Raw genomic sequence first — 21,211 nt, 5'->3', positions numbered from 1 at the left:
ATCATACCCTTTTTTTACACCAACACATGTGCTGGTAAGTATCATACCTTTTTTACACCAACACATGCTGGTAAGTATCATAACTTTTTTTTACACCAACACATGTGCTGGTAAGTATCATATACCTTTTTTACACCAACACATGTGCTGGTAAGTATCATACCTTTTTTACACCAACACATGTGCTGGTAAGTATCGTATACCTTTTTTACACCAACACATGTGCTGGTAAGTATCGTATACCTTTTTTACACCAACACATGTGCTGGTAAGTATCATACCTTTTTTACACCAACACATGTGCTGGTAAGTATCATATACCTTTTTTTACACCAACACATGTGCTGGTAAGTATCATATACCCTTTTTACACCAACACATGTGCTGGTAAGTATCATACCTTTTTTACACCAACACATGTGCTGGTAAGTATCATACCTTTTTTACACCAACACATTTGTTGGTAAGTATCATACCTTTTTTACACCAACACATGTGCTGGTTAGTATCATACCTTTTTTACACCAACACGTGCTGGTTAGTATCATACCTTGTTTACACCAACACATGTGTTGGTAAGTATCATACCTTTTTTACACCAACACATGTGCTGGTAAGTATCATACCTTTTTTACACCAACACATGTGCTGGTAAGTATCATACCTTTTTTACACCAACACATGTGTTGGTAAGTATCATACCTTTTTTACACCAACACATGTGCTGGTTAGTATCATACCTTTTTTACACTAACACGTGCTGGTTAGTATCATACCTTTTTTACACCAACACATGTGTTGGTAAGTATCATACCTTTTTTACACCAACACATGTGCTGGTTAGTATCATACCTTTTTTACACCAACACATGTGCTGGTTAGTATCATACCTTTTTTACACCAACACATGTGCTGGTTAGTATCATACCTTTTTTACACCAACACATGTGCTGGTTAGTATCATACCTTTTTTACACCAACACATGTGCTGGTTAGTATCATACCTATATTGTTACAGACGTTACTGCTGAGGCCTCTCAGGACTTTAAATTAGAGATCGACTGATTTGGCATTTTGATGTACCGTATTTCCTTGAATTGCCGCCGGGGCGCTAATTAATTTAAAACCTCTTCTCACTCCGGTGTTTACCAAAGGCATGCGGTAAATTTAGGCCTGCGCTTATAAATTTGAGTGTGAGGTAAGGATACCATCATGAAAAGCACTTTTAATAAAAAAACGTTATTATGGTCTTACCTTTACTTATAAATGAAGTCCATGCGCAGCTCCTTCTGATCAAAAGCATCGATAACTTGTTTATAGAAGTCTTCCTTATCTTTCTTCAGTTTTAAAAGTCTCTCTGTCTCGATGGAGATCTTCCTTTATTACCTCCTGCTTCGATTGAAAGTCCAGTTTAGGAAACTGTTTTATTTTAGATATGTAATCCTCCATGTTAAAAGTGCAAGCGAGAGGAAAAAATAAATTATCGCTGCTTGTTGTCACTTTTTCTGCAGCCGAGTAGTCGCAAGAAGGATCACTAGCGCCCTCTACCACCAGGAGGCGGGTGTCATTTAATAACTCATATTTGACACACGCAGCTACGGTATACTAATAAAACATAGCTGCTTACTGTTCTTTTTAGCATATTCAATCGCTTGGACCATAAATCCTACTGACTAGCTCTTAATCTTCTTCCCTTTATGCGATTTCAAATGATTGAAATCAGCCTCCTCCATTTTTGAAAATGATGACAGGTGAAGTGTCACTCGTGACGTGACGAGTTTGACCCGGCGGAAATTATAGGCATGTGCTAATTATTTGGCGAAACGAGTTTGACCCGGCGGAAATTCTAGACATGCGCTAATAAAAATAATATTTTGCGAAAGGAGTTTGACCCGGCGTTAATCCTGAGCCGGCAATAATGCTAAGCATGCGCTAATTATTTAGCATAACGAGTTTGACCCGACATTAATTCTAGGCAGGCGCATACTATATACCCGGCGGCAATTCAAGGAAATACGGTATTTCGGTAATGTTTTTTGTTTGTTTCCAAGTACAAAACCCAAGACCAATAAAGGCGTAATAAACGCCCTCTTTTCACCTCTTCCTGGAAAATGTTCCCAGTCCAGATTTTTCAGCCGTTTTTAGCCATTCCACCTTCAAAACATTTATTTTTGATTGAGACAACAAAACTACCATTTCTCTTTATGTGCAAATTACCAGTTTTCTCGAAATTCCAGGAATTTCGAAATACCCATTTAAATTCAAACGACTGTTGCCACGCTAACCGATTCCAAAAAATTCTAACACCAATTCATTAATATCATCTAGGACAATTGGTTTAGTATCAATATTTAAAAAAAAAAAATCCTATTTCCCTCCCAAATCCAAATTTCTAAGAAATTTCCATTCAAATGAATGCATTCATAGTTATATAATTTTCCAAATGTTGCGCCATTTTTTTTTTTTTTTACCCAATTCCGACCTTTCAAACAACCACCCACATTGCTCTCTACATATGTCCAACGCAAAACATTTTCTCCCTTTTTCTAAATTCACATTTTTCCAGGATTTCCGGTAATTTTCTCCCCATTGACAATGAACGGGAAATAAACAATCTACTGCATTTACCACATTTCTCATCTGATTTGAAGCGTTCTAGCATCCACACACTCCACTCACCCTGCACATTAGAGCCAGCGTGTTTCCCAGTTCCGAAAATTCCATGATTACCAGGAATTTCCCCCATTAAAAATGAATGGCCAATATAAAAACCTCTCCGTAGCCCACATTTCTCAACCGATTTGACGCACTCCAACATCCACACACTCCACTCACCCTGCACATTCAAGCCAGCATGTTTCCCGGTTCTGAAAATTCCATGATTACCTGGAATTACCAGGAATTTTCCCCCATTGAAAATGAATGGGCAATATACAAACCTCTCCGTATCCCACACATCTCAACCGATTTGAAGCGTTCTAACATCCACTTACCCTGGACATTCAAGCCAGCATGTTTCCCGGTTCTAAAAATTCCATGATTACCTGGAATTACCAGGAATTTCCTCCCTTTAAAAATGAATGGCCAATATAAAAACCTCTCGGTATCCCACACTTCTCAACCGATTTGACGCACTCCAACATCCACACACTCCACTCACCCTGCACATTCAAGCCAGCATGTTTCCCGGTTCTAAAAATTACATGATTACCAGGAATTTCCCCCCATTGAAAAGGAATGGGCAATATACAAACCTCTGCGTTTCCCACATTTGTCAACCGTTATGAAGCGTTGTAACATTCTCTCACCCTGCACATTCAAGCCAGTATGTTTCTCGTTTTTAAAAATTCCATGATTACCCGGAATTACCAGGAATTTCCCCCATTTGAAAATAAATGGGCAATACACAAACCTCTCTATAACCCACATTTCTCAACCAATATGAAGCGCTCCAACATCCACACACTCCACTCACCCTGGGCATTCAAGCCAGCATGTTTCCCACTTCTGAAAATTCCATGATTACCAGGAATTTTCACCCATTGAAAAAGAATGGGTAATATACAAATTTCTCCGTATCCCACATTTCATAACCGATATGAAGCGTTGTAACATTCTCTCACCCTGCACATTCAAGCCAGTATGTTTCTCGTTTTTAAAAGTTCCACGATTACCCGGAATTACCAGGAATTTCCCCCATTGAAAATGAATGGGCAATATACAAACCTCTCCGTATCCCACATTTCTCAACCGATTTGAAGCGTTCTAGCATCCACACACTCCACTCACCCTGTACATTCAAGCCAGTGTGTTTCCCAGTTCCGAAAATTCCATGATTACCAGGAATTTCCCCCATTAAAAATGAATGGCCAATATAAAAACCTCTCGGTATCCCACACTTCTCAACCGATTTGACGCACTCCAACATCCACACACTCCTCTCACCCTGCACATTGGAGCCAGCATGTTTCCCAGTTCTGAAAATTCCATGATTACCAGGAATTTCCCCCAATAAAAATGAATGGCCAATATAAAAACCTCTCCGTATCCCACATTTCTCAACCGATTTGACGCACTCCAACATCCACACACTCCACTCACCCTGCACATTCAAGCCAGCATGTTTCCCAGTTCTGAAAATTCCATGATTACCTGGAATTACCAGGAATTTTCCCCCATTGAAAATGAATGGGCAATATACAAACCTCTCCGTATCCCACACATCTCAACCGATTTGAAGCGTTCTAACATCCACTTACCCTGGACATTCAAGCCAGCATGTTTCCCGGTTCTAAAAATTCCATGACTACCTGGAATTACCAGGAATTTCCTCCCATTAAAAATGAATGGCCAATATAAAAACCTCTCGGTATCCCACACTTCTCAACCGATTTGACGCACTCCAACATCCACACACTCCACTCACCCTGCACATTCAAGCCAGCATGTTTCCCGGTTCTAAAAATTCCATGATTACCTGGAATTACCAGGAAGTTTCCCCCATTGAAAATGAATGGGCAATATACAAACCTCTCCGTATCCCACACATTTCAACCGATTTGAAGCGTTCTAACATCCACTTACCCTGGACATTCAAGCCAGCATGTTTCCCGGTTCTAAAAATTCCATGATTACCTGGAATTACCAGGAATTTCCCCCATTAAAAATGAATGGCCAATATAAAAACCTCTCCGTAGCCCACATTTCTCAACCGATTTGACGCACTCCAACATCCACACACTCCACTCACCCTGCACATTCAAGCCAGCATGTTTCCCGGTTCTGAAAATTCCATGATTACCTGGAATTACCAGGAAGTTTCCCCCATTGAAAATGAATGGGCAATATACAAACCTCTCCGTATCCCACACATCTCAACCGATTTGAAGCGTTCTAACATCCGCTTACCCCGCACATTCAAGCCAGCATGTTTCCCGGTTCTAAAAATTCCATGATTACCTGGAATTACCAGGAATTTCCTCCCATTAAAAATTAATGGCCAATATAAAAACCTCTCGATATCCCACACTTCTCAACCGATTTGACGCACTCCAACATCCACACACTCCACTCACCCTGCACATTAAAGCCAGCATGTTTCCCAGTTCTGAAAATTCCATGATTACCAGGAATTTCCCCCATTAAAAATGAATGGCCAATATAAAAACCTCTCCGTATCCCACATTTCTCAACCGATTTGATGCACTCCAACATCCACACACTCCACTCACCCTGCACATTCAAGCCAGCATGTTTCCCAGTTCTGAAAATTCCATGATTACCTGGAATTACCAGGAATTTTCCCCCATTGAAAATGAATGGGCAATATACAAACCTCTCCGTATCCCACATATCTCAACCGATTTGAAGCGTTCTAACATCCACTTACCCTGCACATTCAAGCCAGCATGTTTCCCGGTTCTAAAAATTCCATGACTACCTGGAATTACCAGGAATTTCCTCCCATTAAAAATGAATGGCCAATATAAAAACCTCTCGGTATCCCACACTTCTCAACCGATTTGACGCACTCCAACATCCACACACTCCACTCACCCTGCACATTCAAGCCAGCATGTTTCCCGGTTCTAAAAATTCCATGATTACCTGGAATTACCAGGAAGTTTCCCCCATTGAAAATGAATGGGCAATATACAAACCTCTCCGTATCCCACACATTTCAACCGATTTGAAGCGTTCTAACATCCACTTACCCTGGACATTCAAGCCAGCATGTTTCCCGGTTCTAAAAATTCCATGATTACCTGGAATTACCAGGAATTTCCCCCATTAAAAATGAATGGCCAATATAAAAACCTCTCCGTAGCCCACATTTCTCAACCGATTTGACGCACTCCAACATCCACACACTCCACTCACCCTGCACATTAGAGCCAGCATGTTTCCCAGTTCCGAAAATTCCATGATTACCAGGAATTTCCCCCATTAATAATGAATGGCCAATATAAAAACCTCTCCGTATCCCACATTTCTCAACCGATTTGACGCACTCCAACATCCACACACTCCACTCACCCTGCACATTCAAGCCAGCATGTTTCCCGGTTCTGAAAATTCCATGATTACCTGGAATTACCAGGAATTTTCCCCCATTGAAAATGAATGGGCAATATACAAACCTCTCCGTATCCCACACATCTCAACCGATTTGAAGCGTTCTAACATCCACTTACCCTGGACATTCAAGCCAGCATGTTTCCCGGTTCTAAAAATTCCATGATTACCTGGAATTACCAGGAATTTCCTCCCTTTAAAAATGAATGGCCAATATAAAAACCTCTCGGTATCCCACACTTCTCCACCGATTTGACGCACTCCAACATCCACACACTCCACTCTCCCTGCACATTCAAGCCAGCATGTTTCCCGGTTCTAAAAATTACATGATTACCAGGAATTTCCCCCCATTGAAAAGGAATGGGTAATATACAAACCTCTGCGTTTCCCACATTTGTCAACCGTTATGAAGCGTTGTAACATTCTCTCACCCTGCACATTCAAGCCAGTATGTTTCTCGTTTTTAAAAATTCCATGATTACCCGGAATTACCAGGAATTTCCCCCATTTGAAAATAAATGGGCAATACACAAACCTCTCTATAACCCACATTTCTCAACCAATATGAAGCGCTCCAACATCCACACACTCCACTCACCCTGGGCATTCAAGCCAGCATGTTTCCCACTTCTGAAAATTCCATGATTACCAGGAATTTTCACCCATTGAAAAAGAATGGGTAATATACAAATCTCTCCGTATCCCACATTTCATAACCGATATGAAGCGTTGTAACATTCTCTCACCCTGCACATTCAAGCCAGTATGTTCTCGTTTTTAAAAGTTCCACGATTACCCGGAATTACCAGGAATTTCCCCCATTGAAAATGAATGGGCAATATACAAACCTCTCCGTATCCCACATTTCTCAACTGATTTGAAGCGTTCTAGCATCCACACACTCCACTCACCCTGCACATTCAAGCCAGCGTGTTTCCCAGTTCCAAAAATTCCATGATTACCAGGAATTTCCCCCATTAAAAATGAATGGCTAATATAAAAACCTCTCGGTATCCCACACTTCTCAACCGATTTGACGCACTCCAACATACACACACTCCACTCACCCTGCACATTCAAGCCAGCATGTTTCCCGGTTCTAAAAATTACATGATTACCAGGAATTTCCCCCCATTGAAAATGATTGGGTAATATACAAACCTCTCCGTATCCCACATTTCTCAACCGATTTGAAGCGTTGTAACATTCTCTCACCCTGCACATTCAAGCCAGCATGTTTCCCGTTTTTAAAATTCCATGATTACCCGGAATTACCAGGAATTTCCCCCATTTGAAAATAAATGGGCAATACACAAACTTCTCTATAACCCACATTTCTCAACCAATATGAAGCGCTCCAACATCCACACACTCCACTCACCCTGCGCATTCAAGCCAGCATGTTTCCCAGTTCTGAAAATTCCATGATTACCAGGAATTTTCACCCATTGAAAATGAATGGGCAATATATAAACCTCAATATTCCACATTTCTCAACCAATTTGAAGCGTTCCAACAACCACACACTCCGGATGGTTCTTTTCCTTTTTGTTCCGGAGGATACCACGTCCACAGTTTCCAAGAACAATTTGGACTCGTCAGACCATCCATCCATCTATCATTTCCCCGGAATGGGGTGGCGGGGGCAACAGCTCCAGCAGAGACCCCCAGACTTCCCTCTCAAGAGCAACATTAGCAACTTCCTCCTGGGGAATCCCGAAGTGTTCCCAGGCCAGAGAGGAGATGTAATCCCCCCCATCTGGTCCTTGGCCTTGGCAGGGTCTCCTCTCTGCTTGGCACTCAGCATCAAGGGATTGGAATTGGGGTTTAAATTACTAAAAAATGTTTCCCGGCCGCGTCCACCCCTCCTGCTCACTGCTCCCCTCACCTTGGAACAAGGGGATGGGTCAAATGCGGAGGACAAATTTCACCACACCTAGTGTGTGCGTGACAATCATTGTTTCTTTGTCATCATTGGGGACGGCGTAGCAGGGTTGGGAGAGTCGGCGTGCCAGCAACCTGAGGGTTCCTGGATCAATCCCCGCCTTCTACCATCCTCGTCACGTCCTTGAGGAAAATTGGGAGCCATGACCTCCCTGCTTGGCAAGGGTTGGAATTGGGGGTTAAATCACCAAAAAATGATTCCCGGGTGCAGCCACCGCTGCTGCTCACTCCTCCCCTCACCTCCCAGTGGGTGGAACAAAGGGATGGATCTAATGCGGAGGATAAATTTCACCGCACCTAGTGTGTGTGTGTGTGTGGTCATCATTGGGGACGGCGTGGCAAGGTTGGGAGATTGGGCGTGCCAGCATCCTGAGGGTTCCTAGTTCAATCCCCGCCTTCTCCCATCCTCGTCACGTCCATCGTGTCCTCGAGCAAAATTGGGAGCCATGACCTCCCTGCTTGGCACTCAGCATCAAGGGTTGGAATCGGGGTTAAATCACCAAAAAATGATTCATGGGCGCGGCCACCGCTGCTGCTCACTGCTCCCCTCACCTCCCAGGGGGTGGAACAAGGGAATGGGTCAAATGCAGAGGACAAATTTCACCGCATCTAGTGTGTGTGTGTGTGTGTGTGTGTGTGTGACTATCATTGGTACTTTGTCATCATTGGGGACGGCGTAGCGGAAACCTGAGGGTTCCTGGTTCAATCCCCGCCTTCGACCATCCTCGTCATGAAAATCGTGTCCTTGAGCAAGACACTTCAACCCTTGCTCCTGATGAGTGGTGGTTATTGCCATCAGTGTGTGTGAATGTGGAAATAGTGTCAAAGCGCTTTGAGTTCCTTAAAGGTAGATAAGCGCAATACAAGTATAAACCATTCATAATAATCACCTCAATTCCCCCTCAAAAATGGATTAACTGGCTGGAATATAAAGACAATAAAACATCTATCCATAAACATGGATGCATATGCAAAAGTGCAATATATTTATCTGTACAGTAATTTATTTATTTATATCTGCACCTTATTGATTTTTTTTTTTATCCTGCGCTACCATGAGCTAACGCAGGGGTGTTCAAAGTGCGGCCCGGGGGCCATTTGCAGCCCACAGGTCATTTTTTAACAGCCCCACGGCACATTGTAAAAACACTATTTAAAAAAAAAAAAAAAAAAACATAAAAAGTGTTTATAAAAGAGCCAACAAGTGAAATGTAACAAGAAAATGTTGCAATGTTGACTCTAATAACACAAAGCTGCCATGCAGGCTTTCTTTCTTTAAAAAATAATAATGAATCAAAATCAATGACATTATGAATTATTGACCTATCCCAGGCTCCAATAACGTCACATTAAATATTCCACTTTGAGATATTCTTTGGGGAAAATGTTGCATATTTTGTGTTTGCTATGTAAAAAATTAAGCAGTTTTTTTTAATTTGTTTTAAAAAGGGCCTAAAACAATCAAACAAATTTATAATCTGAAGTTGATCTGGAGGTTATTGTGTTAAAAGTAAACAGTTAATAAAATGTATAATTAATTTTTTAACACTTTAATGAGTCGGACCCTTTTGGATCCCCAATAATTGTTGTGTAACTTGTTTTTAAGTGTCATTGCTAAAAATTATAATAATAATAATGAATTAAAATCAATGTTGTTATGAGTTATTGACCTTTTTAAGGCTCCAATTATTACATAATCTCAAATATTCCACTCAAATATTCCATTTTATTGGGTGAAAATATTACATATGTATTTTTTTTCCATAAAAAAATAAATGATAAATGGGTTGTACTTGTATAGCGCTTTTCTACCTTCAAGGTACTCAAAGCGCTTTGACACTACTTCCACATTTACCCATTCACACACTGATGGAGGGAGCTGCCATGCAAGGCGCCAACCAGCACCCATCAGGAGCAAGGGTGAAGTGTCTTGCTCAGGACACAACGGACGTGACAAGGTTGGTACTAGGTGGGGATTTGAACCAGGGCCCCTCGGGCTGCGCACGGCCACTCTCCCACTGCGCCACACCGTCCCAGGGTTTAACAGGGTTTTCTTTGACAAAAAGAGCATACAATTTAAATCTTTTGATAATGTTATATTATTAACAGATAGACCTAGTGTTTATCTAGAGCTGGGGTCACCAACGCGGTGCCCAAGGGCACCAGGTAGCCCGTAAGGACCAGATGAGTTGCCCGCTGGCTTGTCCTAAAAATAGCAGCACTTACCAGTGAGCTGCCTCTATTTTTTAAATTGTATTTATTTAGTAGCAAGCTGGTCTCACTTTGCTTGACATTTTTGATTCTAAGAGAGACAAAACTTGTTTGAATAATTTCATTTATTTTTTTACTTTGCTTCTTATAACTTTCAGAAAGACAACTTTAAAGAAAAAAAAACAACCTTAAAAATGATTTTAGGATTTTTAAACACATATACCTTTTTTCCCTCCGGGTACTCCGGCTTCCTCCATCTTCCAAAGACATGCACCTGGGGATAGGTTGATTGGCAACACTAAATTGGCCCTAGTGTGTGAATGTAAGTGTGAATGTTGTCTGTCTATCTGTGTTGGCCCTGCGATGAGGTGGCGACTTGTCCAGGGTGTACCCCGCCTTCCGCCCGATTGTAGCTGAGATAGGCGCCAGCGCCCCCCGCGACCCCAAAAGGGAATAAGCGGTAGGAAATGGATGGATGGATATACCTTTTTACCTTTTAAATTCCTTCCTCTTCTTTCCTGACAATTTTTAATCAATGTTCAAGTAAATTTGATTTTTTTATTGTAAAGAATAATAAATACATTTTAATTTAATTCTTCATTTTAGCTTCTGTTTTTTTCGACGAAAAATATTTGTGAAATATTTCTTCAAACTTGTTATGATTAAAATAAAATAAAAATATTCTGGCAAATCTAGAAAATCTGTAGAATCAAATTAAAATTTTATTTCAAAGTCCTTTGAATTTCCTTTAAAATTTCTGTTCTGGAAAATCTAGAAGAAATTATTTTGTTTTTGTTAGAAATATAGATTGGTCCAATTTGTTATATATTCTAACAAAGTGCAGATTGGATCTAAACCTATTTAAAACATTTCATCAAATTTCTAAAATTAATCTTAATCAGGAAAAATTACTAATGATGTTCCATAAATTCTTTTTTACATTTTTTCAAAAAGATTCGAATTAGCTAGTTTTTCTCCATTTTTTTCGGTTGAATTTTAAAGATTCGAAATTGAAGATAAACTGTTTCAAAATGTAATTTTCTTTTTTTCCGTGTTTTCTCCTCTTTTAAACCATTCAATTAAGTGGTTTTTTTCATCATTTATTCTCTACAAAAAACTTTCCATAAAAGGAAAAAAAATGTACGACGGAATGACGGACAGAAATACCCATTTTTTAAAATATATATATAGATTTATTTATTAAAGGTAAATTGAGCAAATTGGCCTTTCTGGCAAATTATTTAAGTGTGTATCAAACTGGTAGCCCTTCGCATTAATCAGTACCCAAGAAGTAGCTCTTGCTTTCAAAAAGTTTAGTGAACTACAGATTTAAACCTTGAATAATAATACTGAATCATGACACATTTTTTAATACTTTTTTGACCAAAACCCTTTAGGTCCCTGAGATCAATCCTGAGTGGATGCCTAAATGTATTTTTTTGTACATATATTGTTTTGGTTTTTAAAATAAAAAAATATCAAAATGGCCCCCGCTTGCTTTGATTTTTCAGTGTGCGGCCCTCAGTGGAAAAAGTTTGGACACCCCTGAGCTAATGCAACAAAATGTTGTTCTCATCTGTACTGTAAAGTTCAAATTTGAATGACTAGGAAGTCTAGGTCCAAGTCACTCAACCCCCCGTCTCTGCTCTTCCAGTTTTTCGAGTGGACCTTTTCTGCTCCGGCAAGGTGGACGGCGAGGCGGTGGTGACGCTGCAGCTCAATCTGAGCATCCAAGCCAACAACTACACAGTGCTCAACTTCAAGAGGAGGAAAATGTGCTACAAAAGTAAAGCGCTGCACAAAAAAAAAAGAAGAGTGTCATTGATTGAACAAAAGGTCTGATGCAAACGCTCCTTTCTGTGTGGACAGGAATAGATTCCGACCCCAAAGTTCCATTCCCTTTCAACAACCACAGCCTCCCCGCCCTCCAGCAGCCTGACTGTGAGTATGCTCACGTTTTTTTTTTTTTTTTTTTTTTAAACCAGAGCCCTGCAGAGTTGCATTGACTCCTCCTTTTGTGAGCCCACTGCCATGACCAGGAGCAGTGCTTTTGTCTCAGGCACTGTAAGAGCCGGCTCCTAAGTGGTGCCCCCGGTGCACTTATCCTCCATCAAGTGCTCCTGCTTTGACACGTACCTTTTTTTTATTTTTTTCTCCTCCTCTACCAGCAGATGGCGTGCCCGCGCCCACCACCTCCACTCAGGTGTTCTACATCAGTGTCAGCGTGTGCTGCATCGTCATCTTCCTGGTGGCCATCGTCCTGGCCATCCTGCACCTGCACAGCATGAAGAGAGTGGAGATGGAGGACAGGTGGGTTTCAAGCTGGTTTACACTAGATCAGGGATCTCAGACAAGCGGCCCGCGAGACGTTATTTTGCGGCCCTCAACTTAAAAACCCCGTTTCCATACGAGTTGGGAAATTGTGTTAGATCAATCAATGTTTATTTATATAGCCCTAAATCACAAATGTCTCAAAGGACTGTACAAACCATTACGACTACGACATCCTCGGAAGAACCCACAAAAGGGCAAGGAAAATCACACCCAGTGGGACGCCAGTGACAATGCTGACTATGAGAAACCTTGGAGAGGACCTCAGATGTGGGCAACCCCCCCCCCTCTAGGGGACCGAAAGCAATGGATGTCGAGCGGGTCTAACATGATACTGTGAAAGTTCAATCCATAGTGGCTCCAACACAGCCGCAAGAGTTCAGTTCAAAGCGGATCCAAGACAGCAGCGAGAGTCCCGTCCACAGGAAACCATCTCAAGCGGAGGCGGACCAGCAGCGTAGAGATGTCCCCAACCGATACACAGGCGAGCGGTCCATCCTGGGTCTCGACTCTGGACAGCCAGTACTTCATCCTGATGTAAATATAAATGGAATACAATGATTTGCAAATCCTTTTCAACCCATATTCAGTTGAATATGCTACAAAGACAACATATTTGATGTTCAAACTCATAAACATTTGTTTTTGTTTTTTTTGCAAATCATTAACTTTAGAATTTGATGCCAGCAAAACGTGACAAAGAAGTTGGGAAAGTTGGCAATAAATACTAATAAAGTTGAGGAATGCTCATCAAACACTTATTTGGAACATCCCACAGGTGTGCAGGCTAATTGGGAACAGGTGGGTGCCATGATTGGGTATAAAAACAGCTTCCCAAAAAAAATGCTCAGTCTTTCACAAGAAAGGATGGGGCGAGGTACACCCCTTTGTCCACAACTGCGTGAGCAAATAGTCAAACAGTTTAAGAACAACGTTTCTCAAAGTGCAATTGCGAGAAATTTAGGGATTTCAACATCTACGGCCCATAATATCATCAAAAGGTTCAGAGAATCTGGAGAAATCACTCCACATAAGCGGCATGGCCGGAAACCAACATCGAATGACCGTGACCTTTGATCCCTCAGACGGCACTGTATCAAAAACCGACATCAATCTCTAAAGGATATCACCACAAGGACTCAGGAACACTTCAGAAAACCACTGCCCATGCTTATTTCCGCAAGACACTGCCAAGCCACATTCAGCACGTTTTACAACAGCGTGACTTCCTAAAAAAAGAGTGCAGGTACTTTCCTGGCCCAGCTGCAGTCCAGACCTGTCTCCCATTATGAAGCGTAAAATACGACAGCGGAGACCCCGGACTGTTGAACGATTGAAGCTCTACCTAAAACAATAATGGGAAAGAATTCCACTTTCAAAGCTTGAACAATTAGTTTCCTCAGTTCCCAAACGTTTATTGAGTGTTGTTAAAAGAAAAGGTGATGTAACACAGTGGCGAACATGCCCTTTCCCAACTACTTTGGCACGTGTTGCAGCCATGAAATTTTGAGTCAATTATTATTTGCAAAAATAAAAAAAATTGTTTGAACATCAAATATCTTGTCTTTGTAGTGCATTTATTTGAATATGGGTTGAAAAGGATTTGCAAATCATTGTATTTCGTTTATATTTACATCTAACACAATTTCCCAACTCATATAAAGTTTAATGTTAGTGCGGCCCGCAAGTTTTATATGAATGGCGCTTGACAGCGTTGTGTGCGGAGCTGAAGGAATCCACCAATCACGGTGTGGTATGTGGCTCTGGAGGGCCGAACATTGACGTCACTTGCGTGATGCAAGCAGAGAAACGTTTTGCCGCTTTTCCACTATACCCGCACGCGCTCTCTCTCTCTCGCTCGCTCCCTCCCCCGGCGCTGCTGTAAACAGTCTGGGCCATGGAGACGAGCGGCCCGGTAGCTTCCGAAGCACTCCGCCGAAAGACTGAGCGACAATACAAAACTGCGGTGCAATGGACCCCAGCGCTGATACTCCGACGGAAAGTCGCTGGGCGAATCGTGATGTTAGCCCGTTCGGGGCTTATTGTGCTACCGTAACTGTAAACTCTACGCCGAATCCTCCCCCCCACCCCTCCCGTTGGCTCCAGACAGAGGCGATATTTTGATAGTTGGGTCCAAAATGGCTCTTTCAACGTTCTGGGTTGCCTACCCCTGCATTAGTGGAAAAGCGACAAATGAGTGAAGGCGGCAGAAATGTTGCCTTGGAGACCAGGGTTTTCTCACACGCCTGGCTGCAGTCACACCGCGACACCTGTCTGTCAGTAATAAGGGTCCCCGATAACATGGACCAATTCAAACCGTTATTTTGTGTGTTTTTTATTTGTTTAATTTGTGTTTCCTCACATGATTTTCTGTAAAACGCCGGCTAACGCTCCGGGAGGCGTCACTTTTTTGCGCTCGCTATCCCGGTACTTCCCGCCGACCGTCGTGTTGCCGTAGGGAGGAAAAGTGGAACGACACACATGGCGGAAATAACATTATTCTCCGTGCGTCAGCTAAATACGAATATACAACCACAACTCCAAACATGTCTTTTTCCAAGCCTGCAGTGAAGAGAAGGGTTAGTGATGAGCAAAGACAATGGCAGCCAGACGTGTCTTATTTGCACAGAGAAAGTTGCAGTGCACAAGGGATACAATTTGAAACGTCGTCCTACAACTAGACAAGCTGAGGAGTATGCAAAACATTTTTTTAAGAAATCTTTTCTTGCGACCCAGCCTCACCCGGTCTCTGCGTCCAGTGGCCCCCAGGTGAATTGAGTTTGAGACCCCTGCGCTAAATATTTGTCACCACTTAGAAACAAGTCTCCTACAGCGCTGTATTGGACGTCTGTTGTGCAAAATCTAGTCTTAATGCCATTTTTTTCCATGACTGAAAAGTGCATTTAATACCGTTTTTACCGGACTATTAACCGCACCACAACATTTTTTTTTCCATATATAAGCCGCAGATACTGTATAAACCAGGGGTCAACCTTTTTGAAACCAAGAGCTACTTCTTGGGTACTGATTAATGCGAAGGGCTACCAGTTTGATACACACTTAAATAAATTGCCAGAAATAGCCAATTTGCTCAATTTACCTTTAATAAAGAAATATATATATATATATATATAGATTTAAAAAATGGGTATTTCTGTCTGTCATTCCGTCGTACATTTTTTTTCCTTTTACGGAAGGTTTTTTGTAGGGAATAAATGATTTAAAAAAAAACACTCAATTGAGCGGTTTAAAAGTGGAGGAAACATGAAAACATTTTTAATTAGATTTGCTGATACGTGCAGAAAGCCTGCAGATCAATCAATCCATGTTTACTTATATAGCCCTGAATCACTAGTGTCTCAAAGGGCTGCACAAACCACTACGACATCCTCGGTAGGCCCACATAAGGGCAAGGAAAACTCACACCCAGTGGGATGTCGGTGACAATGATGACTATGAGAACCTTGGAGAGGAGGAAAGCAATGGATGTCGAGCGGGTCTAACATGATACTGTGAAAGTTCAATCCATAATGGATCCAACACAGTCGCGAGAGTCCAGTCCAAAGCGGATCCAACACAGCAGCGAGAGTCCTTTTCACAGCGGAGCCAGCAGGAAAACATCCCAAGCGGAGGCGGACCAGCAGCGCAGAGATGTCCCCAGCCGATACACAGGCGAGCAGTACATGGCCACCGGATCGGACCGGACCCGCTCCACAAGGGAGAGTGGGACATAGAAGAAAAAGAAAATAAACGGCAGATCAACTGGTCTAAAAAGGAGGTCTATTTAAAGGCTAGAGTATACAAATGAGTTTTAAGGTGAGACTTAAATGCTTCTACTGAGGTGGCATCTCGAACTGTTACCGGGAGGGCATTCCAGAGTACTGGAGCCCGAACGGAAAACGCTCTATAGCCCGCAGACTTTTTTGGGGGCATTTGGAATCACTAATAAGCCGGAGTCCTTTGAACGCAGATTTCTTGCCGGGACATATGGTACAATACAATCGGCAAGATAGGATGGAGCTAGACCGTGTAGTATTTTATACGTAAGTAGTAAAACCTTAAAGTCACATCTTAAGTGCACAGGAAGCCAGTGCAGGTGAGCCAGTACAGGCGTAATGTGATCAAACTTTCTTGTTCTTGTCAAAAGTCTAGCAGCCGCATTTTGTACCAACTGTAATCTTTTAATGCTAGACATGGGGAGACCCGAAAATAATACGTTACAGTAATCGAGGCGAGACGTAACTAAAGATGTGTAGCAAAGCCTTCTTTTTTTAAGCAAATTGGTTGGCAATGTATGCTTATTTAGCTCGGTCCAAATCAGTGGCGGAATGTTTTTAACTTGGAGCCGCGACTTTGAGCGCCTCTAGCCAAAAGTGGCGCAAGCAAGTGAGGGAGATGACGGCAATGCTCCATCTAGTTCCTGTTACACATGTCTTGTTTGTTCTCTTTCAGCGTGAGCGACAGCGGAAGCTCTCAGGGACTCTCTCAGCCATCCACGCAGACCACACAGTACCTGAGGGCCGACACTCCCAACAATGCAGCCCCCGTGTCCAGTAAGTAATCGCGTACATTACTGAATTGGGGTCCTATGGCCGCTTATGTGGACACTTATACTGCCATCTGGTGTTGTCAGAGTGTAACATACAATGGAATTTGGAAAAAAAAAGTGTAAAAATAAGAATTAGCATCTCACTAAACATGAAGTACACGTTTGTGTACTTATGGACTAAAAGTACATCATATCAAAAGATGATTCTTAAGTTTTATTCTAATTAGGGTCCAATAAGCCCAAATAGTAAAAATTAAAAAAAGCATGTAAACAAACTTGGCCTTAAGAGGTTAATGAGGGTTGTGAATAATCAGCAAAATAAAAAAAGCGCCGTTCTCCTTTAAGTGCACCATCTTTGTCCAAGTGAGCCCACAGATAATCTCTGACTAGGGATTGGTATCGTTTACATTTGTACTGGTTACAAAACGGTACTTTCAAAGCAGCGCCTAAACTGAACCCAAACCGGTACTTGGAAGCAAATCTTTATTTGTCGTGAATTTTGTGGCACGCTTTGTAATAACTTCAACATTAACAAAAATAAAAACAACTACTAAATGCCATAATTATCGCAGCGAACAAAACTGCTGCAATACAAACTGTGCTTGTGTTGTGATGTTGATGTTTACATTTCATGCACAGCACCCTTCATTGGTGCATAATAAGGAAGTGTTGTTATTTGTGTTCGGGCTAAATGTGCGCGGTGATGATCTGAGGACTGCTGTTGCCGCCTTAAGAACCGCGATAAAGTTTAAAAAACGAGCGTCCGACTTCCACTTGCACAATGTCACCTTCATGCTCTCGCAGGTGGCTGACTCAGCATTCTTTCAGCGCCCAGATGAGGCACTGATTATATGGAACACTTACCTATATCAACCTCTCACATAGTTTGGATCGGCGTCCTCTGACATTCTCTGCGTCCAAAATGTGATTACTGACTGGGAATGCAGTAACGAGCTCAACTGGTGTCACAAGACTTGTTTTGTTTCCTGTTGTCGACATTATATAATATACTCCCTCTCTGTCATTTAAGTCATTTGCTCATCACTGAATGTGTTTTTAAAGTCTAAAACATCCATCCATCCATTTTCTACCGCTTATTCCCTTTCGGGGTCGCGGGGGGCGCTGGCGCCTATCTCAGCTACAATCGGGCGGAAGGCGGGGTACACCCTGGACAAGTCGCCACCTCATCGCAGGGCCAACACAGATAGACAGACAACATTCACACTCACAAACAGTGGTGTACAAACTTTGCCGCATCAGGCTAAAAAAAGTTTGTCCGGGCCAGAAAGCCGACTGTATTTCCTTGAATTGCCGCCGGGTATATAGTATGCGCCTGCCTAGAATTACTGCCGGGTCAAACTCGTTTTGCAAAATAATTAGCGCATGCTTCGCATTACTGCCGGCTCAGGATTAACGCCGGGTCAAACTCGTTTCGCAAAATATTATTTTTTATTAGCACATGTCTAGAATTTCCGCCGGGTCAAACTCGTTTCGCAAAATAATTAGCATATACCTAGGATTTCTGCCGGGTCAAATTCGTCACGTCACGAGTGACACTTCACCTGTCATCATTTTCAAAATGAAGGAGGCTGATTTCAATCATTTGAAATCGCATAAAGGGAAGAAGAATAAGAGCTATTCAGTAGGATTTAAGGTCCAAGCTATCGAATATGCTAAAAAGAACAGTAAGCAGCTCTGTTTTATTTATATACCGTAGCTGCGTGTGTCAAATATGAGTCATTAAATGACTCCCGTTTCCTGGTGGTAGAGGGCGCTAGTGATCCTTCTTGCAACTACTCGGCTGCAGAAGAAGTGACAACAAGCAGCGATAATTTATTTTTTCCTCTCGCTTGCATTTTTAACATGGAGGATTACATATCTAAAATAAAACAATTTTTTAAACTGGACTTTCAATCGAAGCAGGAGGTAATAAAGGAAGATGTCCATCGAGACGGAGAGACTTTTAAAACTGAAGAAAGATAAGGAAGACTTCTATAAACAAGTTATCGATGCTCTTGATCAGAAGTAGCTGCGCATGGACTTCATTTATAAGTAAAGGTAAGACCATAATAGCTTTTTTTTGTTAAATGTGCTTTTCATGATGGTATCCTTACATCACACTCAAATTTTTAAGCGCAGGCCTAAATTTACCTCATGCCTTTGGTAAGTGAGAAGAAGTTTTAAAATAATTAGCGCCACAAATAAAAAAAATAAATAAATAAATGAAAAAATATATATATAATATACATATATATATATATATATATATATATATATATATATATATATATATATATATATATATATTTTTTTTTTTTTTTTTTTTCCCTGCTTTTGACTCGCTCGACCGCTCATAAAAGCAATGGGACTCTGTCTGTGAATGGAGTTTGTAGTTACATATTATATAAATATGTAAATATTATATAAATATGTACATAAAGTGTTGTAATCATTTTCCAACTCCGCGTTCTTCTTGGTCATCGCCGCCGCTGCCTCCCCCATCTTACCCACCGCCCGACCACACCACCACAAATAGATTCCTAACCTGTGGGAAACACTGCGCATGCCTTTGGTAAGCGCCGGAGTGAGAAGAAGTTTTAAATTGATTAGCACCCCGGCGGCAATTCAAGAAAATACGGTAACTGTGTTTGTACATAAAAAAAGTATATGATGGATATATAATTCATATAAATGGATATAAAGAGTATGTGAAAGTTAGACTCCTATCATGTTTACTTCTGTGACAACTAGAGATGTCCGCTGATATAATCGGCCGATAAATGCTTTAAAATGTAATATCGGAAATTATCGGTATCGGTTTCAAAAAGTACAATTCATGACTTTTTAAAATGCCGCTGTGTACACGGACGTAGGGATAAGTACCGTATCTTTCGGAGTATAAGTCGCACCTGCCGAAAATGCATTACAAGGAAAAAAACATATATAAGTCGCACTGGAGTATAAGTCGCATTTTTGGGGGAAATGTATTTGATAAAAGTCAACACCAAGAATAGACAAATTAAAGGCAATTTAAAATAAAGAATAGTGAACAGGCTGAATAAGTGTACGTTATATAACGCATAAATAACCAACTGAGAAGGTGCCTGCTATGTTAACGTAACATGGGACGGCGTGGCGCTGTGGGAGAGTGGCCGTGTGCAACCCGAGGGGCCCTGGTTCAAATCCCGCCTAGTACCAACTTCGTCACGTCCGTTGTGTCCTGAGCAAGACACTTCACCCTTGCTCCTGATGGGTGCTGGTTGGCGCCTTGCATGGCAGCTCCCTCCATCAGTGTGTGAATGTGTGTGTGAATGGGTAAATGTGGAAGTAATGTCAAAGCGCTTTGAGTACCTTGAAGGTAGAAAAGCGCTATACAAGTACAACCCATTTATTTATTTATTTATCATTTATTATGGTAAGAGTCATTCAAATAACTATAACATATAGAACATGCTATACCTTTACCAAACAATCTGTCACTCCTAATCGCTAAATCCCATGAAGTCTTATACGTCTAGTCTCTTCCGCGAATGAGATTAATAATATTATTTGATATTTTACGGTAATGTGTTAATTTCACACAAGTCACTCCTGATTATAAGTCACACCCCTGGCCAAACTATGAAAAAAGCTGCGACCAATAGTCCGAAAATTACGGTATAATAGAGCGCCAATAAACCTTAAAGGCACTGCCTTTGCATGCTGGCCCAACCACATATCTACGGCTTTTCACACACACATAAGTGAATGCAAGCCGCATACTTGCTCAACAGCCATACAGGTCACACTGAGGGTGGCCGTATAAACAACTTAAACACTGTTACAAATATGTGAACCCACACCAAACAAGAATAACAAACACATTTCGGGAGAACATCCGCACCGTAACACAAAATAAAAACAACAGAAGAAATACCCAGAATCCCTTGCAGCACTAGCTCTTCCGGGACGCTACAATATATACCCCACCACCACGTCAACCCCGCCCACTTCAACCCTCCTCATGCTCTCTCAAGGAGAGCATGTCCCAAATTCCAAGCTGCTGTTTTGGAGCAGGTTTAAAAAAAAATAATGCACTTTGTGACTGCAATAATAAAT

The 21,211-nt window shown here is 41.5% G+C and overlaps 1 protein-coding gene across 3 annotated transcripts in view; it reads left to right on the top strand.

Moving 5' to 3' along the window:
- Positions 1-21,211, top strand: part of ryk (receptor like tyrosine kinase) — a 131,435-nt gene that overhangs the window by 38,584 nt on the left and 71,640 nt on the right. For 2 of the 3 annotated variants that reach the window (XR_009804358.1, XM_061887888.1), the window contains exons 4-7: positions 11,888-12,019; positions 12,103-12,174; positions 12,402-12,543; positions 17,017-17,117. Coding sequence is in view for 2 of the 3 variants with exons in the window: in XM_061887888.1 (XP_061743872.1) it covers positions 11,888-12,019; positions 12,103-12,174; positions 12,402-12,543; positions 17,017-17,117 (447 nt within the window). In the remaining variant the exon portion in view is untranslated. The remainder of the gene's footprint in view (positions 1-11,887; positions 12,020-12,102; positions 12,175-12,401; positions 12,544-17,016; positions 17,118-21,211) is intronic. The other variant, XM_061887889.1, reaches the window with a different exon arrangement.

The sequence above is a fragment of the Nerophis ophidion genome, linkage group LG26 (assembly GCF_033978795.1).
Source record: "Nerophis ophidion isolate RoL-2023_Sa linkage group LG26, RoL_Noph_v1.0, whole genome shotgun sequence".
Taxonomy (NCBI): Eukaryota; Metazoa; Chordata; class Actinopteri; order Syngnathiformes; family Syngnathidae; genus Nerophis; species Nerophis ophidion.
The sequence above is the reverse complement of the archived record's forward strand: the minus strand, read 5'-3'. Positions and strand labels throughout refer to the sequence as shown.